Source organism: Charadrius vociferus, unplaced genomic scaffold (assembly GCF_000708025.1).
Source record: "Charadrius vociferus isolate BGI_N301 unplaced genomic scaffold, ASM70802v2 scaffold214, whole genome shotgun sequence".
Taxonomy (NCBI): domain Eukaryota; kingdom Metazoa; phylum Chordata; class Aves; order Charadriiformes; family Charadriidae; genus Charadrius; species Charadrius vociferus.
In genome coordinates, this window is record NW_009647955.1 from 471,465 (window position 1) to 480,997 (window position 9,533).

Below are 9,533 nucleotides of genomic sequence, written 5' to 3' on the forward strand. Positions count from 1 at the left end.
CGCTTCTCGTTCATCTTTTCCGGCCCTTCGCAGAGGAATGGGGCGGGCGGAGAGACCTGCGGGGAGCGGGGCGCTGGCGCGGTGTCTGCTGGCCTGAGGGACGGCTTCTGCTCGGCTTCGGGGAGCGGGGAGCTGTGCGGGAGCGAGTCAGCAGAGTTACAGTGAAGGGGCTCCATGTTCGCCTCCTGAGTAGTTAGGGACCCTAAGCAATAGCTGGGATTTTCAGTGGCAGATCAGTATCTAGTACGAACTGCTTGAGTTTGTTCTAAAAAGGCATTTTGTTGCTTGCTTCTGCTTAAGAGTGTGTGCCTAAGATGCCTGTGATGGGCTCTGGGCGTGCAAAGTAGTAGTAGTAGTAGTTTTTTACTATGTGGGTTGTCATGTGTAGATTTCCAAACGCTGATGGCCCTTGTGCCACAGAGGAGCTTAGAAACAGAGACTGCTGGGGCTTGGTATGAAACTTCTGAGCTGTGTGATGTAAGACTCACTGTCTTTGTTCTTTTTCTTTATTAGATTGAAAGACGATGATAGTGGAGACCATGACCAGAACGAGGAGAATAACACACAGAAAGACAGTGAGAAGGAAAAGAACGATCGAGAGAAACCACAGAGTACTACCAAGAGGAAGGTACAGTGCTGGCACCGGCATTCCATTTCTAGGGCATGATGTGGGAGTGTCCTCAGTTCAGGGATAAGGAAAATGTGTTTTGGTGGGCTGTGGCTGCTTAATGCGCTGTTATTGTTGTAATAGAGACGGGGGGCTATGTTCGCATTTGGATAATTTGATGTAGTTTTTGGAGGCATATAATCTGAGTGGTGAATGCTTCCTTCACAAACACAGCTAGTGCTCTGCCTGGCTTTTGAAGAGAAATGAGAAATAAAGCTTTATTTTCCCAAAAAAAATTTTTTGGAAGATCATGTAGGGGAAGGGCTGATTGCCAGGGGAGTAGTGGCGTGCTGTTGGTTAGCAGGCTGTGTTTGTGCCACTGTTGAAATAATTCTAAAGACGAGGTCTCTGTGAATGTACTGTAGCCTAGTTAAGAAGGTGTATATCCATCCTGTTTTTTTTATCTTGTGCTTAGGAAAGTTATTCTGTCTAAATTAATGCAATCCTTACAAACTTACAAGAGGAGAGTAGAGATTTAAGCCTTAGCTACTCCTGCAACAATAGCAAGTGATTCATGATGAGGGCTTTTGCAGAATTTTTTCCTGTCAGTTTTGACTCTTGGGTAATGAGTTCTTGTTAGCTTCCTTTATGCTCATCAGAAGTCTTTTTAATCAGAAATGTATGTTTTGGAAATTGAGAAATGATCACTGCTCCCTGCTAGCCATGGGTTCTGCCAAAGCTGACATAACAAGTTCTAAGACAGACTAATCCTCCCAGAGCATTAGGGTGTTGGTTGCTTAAGGGAGTTGGTGTCACCAGAGAGTTATAATTGCTTTTGAATCGTGGTTTAGTATAAATGGTTTTTGTTTCTCCCAGAGGAGGAGGATGTCTTTTTTTTTTTTTTTCCCCTTAATTTGAAAAAGTTAAAGCTCTTGCATTGCCCTTTTTAGTTTGTCTTTTTTCGTTTGAGATAGGAACTGTTGAGGACTAAAGGAAAATTTATTAATACTGCCGCCATTAGTCATAAGGGTTGCTTTTTTTGTGACGTTCTCCTGAGCTTAAGTTATTCTCTCCTTAGCTATCCTGCACTGCAAATTTCTAATATTCTTTGAAGTAGTCAGCTCCTGTAAGCCTAATGGTCCATTTCAGATCATGAATAGAGTTTGCATTTGTCTTTAAAAATGAGGGTCAGTCATTTGTTTTATAGTCTGTGAGGGCAGGAACATGTGGACTTCCGATGCTGTGAATGCAATTTTTCCCATTTCCCCTTTAGAGAAGTGTACAAGGGGTAAGCATGGTTTTCTGTTCTGCAGGCTGTTGTCCCAGGGCCAGCTGAGCACCCCTTGCAGTATAATTATACCTTCTGGTACTCCAGACGAACCCCCGGGAGGCCTACCAGCTCGCAGAGTTATGAGCAGAACATCAAACAGATTGGCACCTTTGCCTCCGTGAGTATATCCCTGTTGTCCTTGTGTCGCTTGGGCATGGCGTGGTCATCATGGCTGGCTCACCCTTTGCATGCTAGGTGTATGCATGTGCAGGCTGTGCTTTTGTTGTCAGGAACGGAGTGGAGTGAGTGATTTGCCATGGCTTACATATGAGTTCTTGAATTACCTACAGCAGGTGACATGTCTTAAGCAGTTCTCCTCTGCCCTGTGCTAGACATCTGTGCCTGCAATAATGGTAGTAGCTAGAATAATAATAGAAGATGAAAAGAACTCCCATGTGGCTTAAATCTGCTAGCTGGAGCAGAACTTGACAGGTAAGCAAGAGAAGAAAGGAACAGCTCTTCTGGATGCAATGTAGCTGTGAAGCAAAGGCTGTACAGTCCCCCCACACACATTTCCCCCCTGCCTGTATTTCCACCACAAACATTGTGTACCACAAAGACTGTTTGGAACAAGCATCTGATGTGCTGTATATAGAAGTGGCTGGTGGCCTGTTGCCTGCCTGGAAGTGATGGTTGAAGTACAGTTTGGTGTTGCAGTGAAGTTCGTTAAAAGCCAAACTTGTTTATTTCTGGAATAAATTGAGCGTATCCTGGAAAGGCAGTGTTGGGTTGTTGCATGGTACTGGCAGTGTAAAACCGTCATTAAGATCCCAGGACACATAAGCAAAATGTGTCTCTGTTGTACAGGCACCATCTACAATACAGTTCTTAAGGCTGGGAAGACTGTTGGCTGCTTTTTTTTCTTTTTTTTTGACTTTTTTTTCTTTTAGTCTGGTATTTTGTCCCGATTTTCCAGGGTCCCTTGCAAGTGTTAATCCTGCCCACCAGTAAATCTCTATCTTCTGTAATATGAGGGTGTGTAAAAATATCCCTTGATCCATTCTGGAGGCTGCAAAAATATGCCTGTCCAGGCAGCAGGGTTGCGTTACTGCATCCACACGGGATAAGAGTAGGAAGAATAGCTCTAAGCCTGGTGGATCGCGGGTAGTTACTGCTCCTATTCCCCTGTGTGAGCAAGTACTTTTGGTTCAGTGAATGAAAAATGTGGCTGCTCATGATGATCTGTCAGTAACTTTTCAGTCTGTTAAATCAGTGTAGACTTAACGTTGATTTTTGGCTCCTTCACACATTCTGTTGTCTGTTCTTTTCTGTAAAGAATTTGTGGTTGCTAATGTAGGTTGGAAGTGTTGGAAGAGTCCAGTTAGGATGGAGGGAGGCTGGTCAGCAGACTTGATAATGTGTTTGGTTCCAAATTCTGTTTAAAGAGGAGGAAGAACAAGCTTCAGAAAGAATTCTCAGACTAAATCTGGGTTCAGATTTATTCTTTGCTTTTCGATACGAAGCTCTAAAAGCTTTTAAACGCTAACCACTAGAGGGCATATTCACTCGGTGTGAGAATGATAACTTCCACACTGCATTTGGTTGTGTCTGACAAAAATAGATTACTTCTGACCCCACCTCAGTCTTGGTTCATAATTTTATTGGCTATAAAAGCAAATTCCTCCTTGGATGGCGGAGGTTAGAGATTGGAGCAGAATTGCTAGTGCTGACCAAGTCATTAAGGTCTCTGATAAAGTACTTGGGATGGTGTCTAAACCCCCAGCTTCACTGCTGGCCTGCTTAATAGCTATTGTCTTACTGAGTAGAGTCCTCTTAAAATGTAGTAATTAGTATAACCTCTTCCAGTGCCTGGTTTTGTTCTAAAGATCCAGTCTCTAAAATTTTTTCTCATCCAGAGAATCTCAAAGGATAAATATGTTATTTTTTAGAATTAGCAAAGATAATTCCCTTGGTTTCCGGCCAGATTGTCTGAAGTGGACGCAGGGTTGCCAGAATGGAAACTGGTCAAAGTGTAGTGGTCAAAGTGTACCATGGCAGATGGTAAAAGGAAATAAGAGGTATTTAAATAAAAACTCTGAATGGTTCCTTAAGATCTTAAATCACCACCAGAATGTGGCTTTTGTCTTAAAACCTGGGTACAGTAAAATTACATACCAAAAATGTCTTAATTGGAGGCTCCTACAGTCTCCACAATTGCAGAGAGCAGTGGTTAATGCAGGGCTGATGTGGTTAGTGACTTGACTGCAGCTGATGCACTTGACACATATCCACTAATTGAAAGTTTAGGCAGTAGGATTTACAAGATATGTTTGGAACTGTTCTCCAGAGCAGCAGTTATCCTAGCACAGTTTTCTTCAGACAAACACCAAGTGGCTTTGGAGGCACCTGTTGAGTATTTCAAGTGGTCATCTGGTAATGGAGCCAGTCAGAAATGGGCACCCAAGCTCAGATCCTACTGCTGCTTTCTGAGTATCCTAATCAACATCCTTGTGACAAGAAAGTAGAACAGGAGAGGGGAAGGTGGCTCTGGCCAGCTGATGTGGAAAGGGAAGCCTGTTTCTTTAGGAATCTTGGCTGTGAACAGTTTAAGCAGCCTCATTATGTGGTTTGTGTCATTGCAGGTGGAGCAGTTCTGGCGGTTTTACAGTCACATGGTACGTCCTGGGGACCTGACAGGCCATAGTGACTTCCATCTTTTCAAAGAGGGAATCAAACCCATGTGGGAGGTGAGTTGGAGCTCTCATTTCTGCCTTGATATTTTCCCAGAGTATTCTGGAGGGAACCTTCTACAGTGAAGGGACTCTTGGAATTAAATGGCACTCCAGGCTTCTCTTGGGTGCAGTCCTTTTGTCTGTGTTTCCTGTAAATTTGTTCTCAGAACTGTCCCATGTAACCTGGCAGTCCTGTGACTTGCTGGCAGAGGAGAGGTAAGATGCAAAGAGTTGCTAGCTGCACTCTTCCAAAGGCTGCAGAACTGCCTTTGCCTGTGGGTCCAGAGGATCCCTGGGCAACGTTGCCTGTAGCCCAATGAAGGGAGGACCCCAACTAAGCTCTGTCCCTCCTAATGCAGACACTTGCCCCTTACTATAGCTGTGTCCAGTGACAGCAATATGGGGCTTTCCTCTAGAAGAGCTGGACCTCTGTAAGTGGAAATCAACAAAGCTTATAAGAAACCAACCCTCCTTTTTCAGACAAGGAAGGAAGAGGTGCATATGATTAAAAACCTGCAGCTGTACATAGAGCTGGAGATGGAAAGACGACTTCATTTGCTTTTTTTTTGTTCCAGGCACTTAGTTTGCTTCTGTTCATTCCTATCCAAATCTGTTAAAAAAAAAATAAAAAAAATAAAAAAAATATCTTTGCCCAGCAAATCATTCTTCCAGTTCCTGGCCTGCTTCCAGCAATGACCAATACTATTTGCAATATGAGGATTTTATGTGTTGCTCTGAAGTACCTAATTATGCTGCTTGGTCCCGAGAAATTTATATGTGACCCTAGTTGGCAATTATTTTAAGCAAGGTGTTTTATAGCCAGTTACTGCAAATACAATTTATATAAAACGTTTAACCCTATTCAGACTCCTAGTGAGCTAGCTGCTCTGATAATGTGTCAACCAGAGAGTCCACAAGTTAATGATACCAGTATTTCTATAAATCATTTCCCTGTACCCATTTTAAGATGGGGTGGAGAGATTTGGTTTTTTATTTCTGGCCGCACTCCCTTCTTGTATTTATAGAAGAGAACCTGGGATCTCGCTGCTGGCCTTCCTTTTGCTGCTTGCTTTGTAGGGCTTTGCTTATGCTCTTTGCTCATACAAACTAATCCTTACTTACTGACATTCTTGTAGGAACTCATATGCATGTATGTAGCTCTGATCTTTTTCTGGATCCCTCTATGCCTTTTCTGGGTAAAGTCAGAAGCACAAAGCGTAATGTTCCCTGGCGATTTACTGGGCTGCAGGTCATTATTATTCTGGTAAAGGGAAATCGAATGCTTGACTGAACTGAAGCTTGTTTAACCTGAAAGAAAACTAACCATAACCATAAAACACACAATACAGCATCTGCCTTCCAATCACTGTTCTCTTTCTAGCCTTGAACCTGCTTAAACCGCCTTTGAAATGAGCAATACCGTTTTCTCTTCTGACCCCCATTAGTCATTGTGGAGAATTCGAGGAGTTAAACCCAACTCCCTGCTTAAAGGCTGAAACCTAAACAGCTTAGTTCTTAGAGTGTGATGCTCACAAGTTGCAAAACAAGGACACTTTATCAGAAAGTAGTTTGCATCTCATGGGAGTATGGCACATTCCTAGAACTTGTGTTGATTGGGATTCTTCACCTTGCATGTGGCTGCTATTATGCTTTGAGGTTTGTCCGGAGCTGACACGTTCCCCTTTAAGTACAGGCTTTAGCACATACCTGAAAACTGGGAGTCTGGTGAATGCTGCTGTTACGCTGGCACTTCCATGTTTGCTCAAAATTGCTTCGTTAGCACTTGCTGTCTCTGAGAGCATACAAATGTTTAGTTTTATCTGAGCCCTACAGAGGCTTTAAGGCTAAAATAAAGTTGACTTTGTTTCATGAAGAAGGGTTGGGCTGCCTTGCCTAGCATCTTTAAAGTGTGTCCCACCTTAGCAGAAGGGATTGCTGGTGATTTGGCCAGGGATGTCCTGTTCCCTGTTGTGCTGTCCCATCTGAGTTATCCTTTGTTCTTCTCTGTTTCTGTCCTAGACCTGTCTTCCATTTCCCTTCCTAACTGCCACCTCTTTGACTTGTTCCTACCTCTCTCTCTTTGGCTTTGGATGGAATTTATTCCCTTCTCACCTTGTAAGATTTCCCAGCTACAGTGTTGTACAAGAGAATGCCCCAGTGTTCTGCACAGAGGATGAGCTGCTGTTTGACATAGGTGTGCGTTCTGTGAAGCAGTGGAGTCTGTAGCAGTTTTCAGCTCTTTTTCAGGTGCAACATATGGAATCACAATATTGAGGTGATGGACTGGGTGCTTAGCATAAATTTTTTCTTTACTCTCTCCTCTCATTTTTGGTTATTTCCCTGGGTCACCGCGGTCTGGAAAAAACGTCCAGCTGTGTGATGTGTGATAATGTTCCTCTCTGTGTTAACATGACTTGTGAGCCCATCCCTGGAAATGTGAAAAGAATGTGTTTTTCAACTTTTCGCTTGCTTTTAAGTATCATTTTGCAAATTCTTTCCCTTCCTTCCATGTTCTGTGATGCGGGATTTTTCCTGTTTTACAAGCAGAAGTACATACACAGGGGATTAGACAAAGGGGGAATCAGTCTTGGGTTTAGGAATAATTTTAGGGTCCTTGCCTCTGATTCTGTGTGCAGATTGGTAGGCTGGTGTTAATCATTGCTAGTGGGATCAAAACACTAGAGCTCAAGTCTTCAGTGCATAGAGCTTTGTCTGGAATGCTAGGAGTCATTGTTTCAAATACTTTGTATTCAAAGTAAGTGGTATACTTCTGTCTCTGCTTGTGTGTGGGAGAAGTGAAATGCTTTTGCTTGAAAATACCTCCATTCTGTCCCTTGCCCCACCCAATCAATACCTGCTCCTGTCTGTGGCTCTGCTGTCTTGTGGGAAGCAGAAAAATAGCTAGAAGAAAACAAATCGATTTCTTGCCCCCTCTTCCTAGGATGATGCCAACAAAAATGGTGGTAAATGGATTATCCGTCTGCGAAAGGGCTTAGCATCACGATGCTGGGAGAATCTCATTCTGGCAATGTTGGGAGAACAGTTTATGGTGGGGGAAGAAATCTGTGGGGCAGTCGTCTCTGTCCGATTCCAGGTAAGTGGTTCTGAGAACTGGCATGTACTTCTATTTGGCAGAGCTACAAAAAGTACCATCTGCTTACCCCTCACATGCTATTCTATAGGAGGATATTATCTCGATATGGAACAAGACAGCCAGTGACCAGGCCACAACAGCCCGGATACGCGATACGTTACGAAGAGTGCTCAACCTACCTCCCAACACCATCATGGAATATAAAACACACACCGATAGCATCAAGTACGTGTGGTGGCAGGGGGAGGGCCTGCTGGTGGTTGCATGCGTGCTTGAACAATTTAATGCAGATCGCAAGAATTGAGAGAAGTGCTCATATGCATTGGGGATGTTCACTGCGAACAGTAATACAAACAGCAGCAATTGTTGCCAGTGCGCTTTGAAAGCCAAATATCTGTGTCATTATTGTGCTGTTGTTAGGGACATTTGGTTCTAATAGTAAAACCTTATTTTTTTGAAGTGTATAGTCCAGGGCTTTGTTAGCAATCCACCCAGCCTGTCACCTGGGAGATGGGCAGCACAGTGTGGGACTGTGGCTTGATGTATTCAAAGACAAGATTGCAGCGGAGGGGGGGACAAGATCATTTGAATAAAGAGAGATTCTGGGGAATAAAGTGCGGAAGCTAACGGGGATTTATAGTGCCATTAGACTTATAAATGGTCTTGGGAAAGTGCTGTGTGAATTTACAGTGCTGTACAAATGATTTCTAATCATAATAAACGTCGTATATTAAGTCTTCCAGGCCCTGGTGACAGAGGCTTTTTAACAAGACTAGAAGATCACGGTACACAGAGAGGACAGCTGTATTTTTAAATGAACCTATTATAGCTTACCATAGCAGGCCATTCAGGGTGACTTTTATTTCCCACAAAGTGAGGAAAAATTGCATATATAGGTATTACTTAGAGGTGAATAATGTAATTTTCTTTTCTTTTTTTCTTACGCATGTTATAAACCAATACACCAATTAGGTCATATTGATTAAATTAACACTTGAAAAGGTGTACCTGGAAAAAGATGTGAAACAAATTACTAAGACATTGATAGAGCAGTAAGCTTTCTAATCTAGCCCGTAATCAGTGTGCAAGTAACTTTCATGACTTCCTTTCATTATGCTAGCTTGTCCTTTCCACATAATCACCCTGTCATCAGTGTGCCGTCAAATAGTTTGGTGAGATCAATCCTGCATTTTGCAGACAGCTAGCTTCCAGTTGTGGCCAATTTTGAGTGTGGGTCACTAGCAATAATACAGAGGTCTCGTTTAAACTGCCTGTAGGCATCTAGCGTTCCAGGTGGCCCTCCCTCCTGTGTGCTTAGGAAAAAGAAGGGCAGGAGAAATTGTTATTATTAAACTGAATCTTTTCCAGGCAGCTTTGGTTTCTAAAAGTTCCCACTTCTGTTGTTGAAATCTTGTATTCATGATTTTGCCAGTAATGTTTCTCATGCACTTTTTGCCAGGAGAGGGCATTATCGACTCTCTGTCCATGTTAGGATGTAGCAAAGTGCTCATGTGGTCACATAACAGGGTATGTTACTCCTCTTCAGCAGTAGCAGACTGCGGACTGTGGTGATGCAGTTTTGTGGTGGGAGAAGAATGGTGTTTGACTTCTCTCAGTCTGTGCAGGGAAAGCTGTGTACTGAGCCAACTGTCCAAAGCTGTGGTGGTGGTTTGTATGGCAAGTTTAGAATGGAAATGATGTGGCCTTTCCCTTATAAGCTGTCGCCACCAGCACTTCCTAGGACAGATAATGCTGCTATAGCAATGTTTGTTCTTGCTCTGGCAGGTGGCAGCGCTTGAGTGCATCCAGTATTGTGGTCTTATTTCCCTA

The 9,533-nt window shown here is 43.2% G+C and overlaps 1 protein-coding gene across 1 annotated transcript in view; it reads left to right on the top strand.

The window, feature by feature from the left end:
* EIF4E2 (eukaryotic translation initiation factor 4E family member 2) overlaps positions 1 to 9,533 on the top strand; it is a 20,230-nt gene that overhangs the window by 601 nt on the left and 10,096 nt on the right. The window contains exons 2-6 of the mRNA XM_009883397.1: positions 514 to 628; positions 1,921 to 2,055; positions 4,520 to 4,624; positions 7,551 to 7,703; positions 7,792 to 7,928. Coding sequence (XP_009881699.1) covers positions 514 to 628; positions 1,921 to 2,055; positions 4,520 to 4,624; positions 7,551 to 7,703; positions 7,792 to 7,928 — 645 coding nt within the window. The remainder of the gene's footprint in view (positions 1 to 513; positions 629 to 1,920; positions 2,056 to 4,519; positions 4,625 to 7,550; positions 7,704 to 7,791; positions 7,929 to 9,533) is intronic.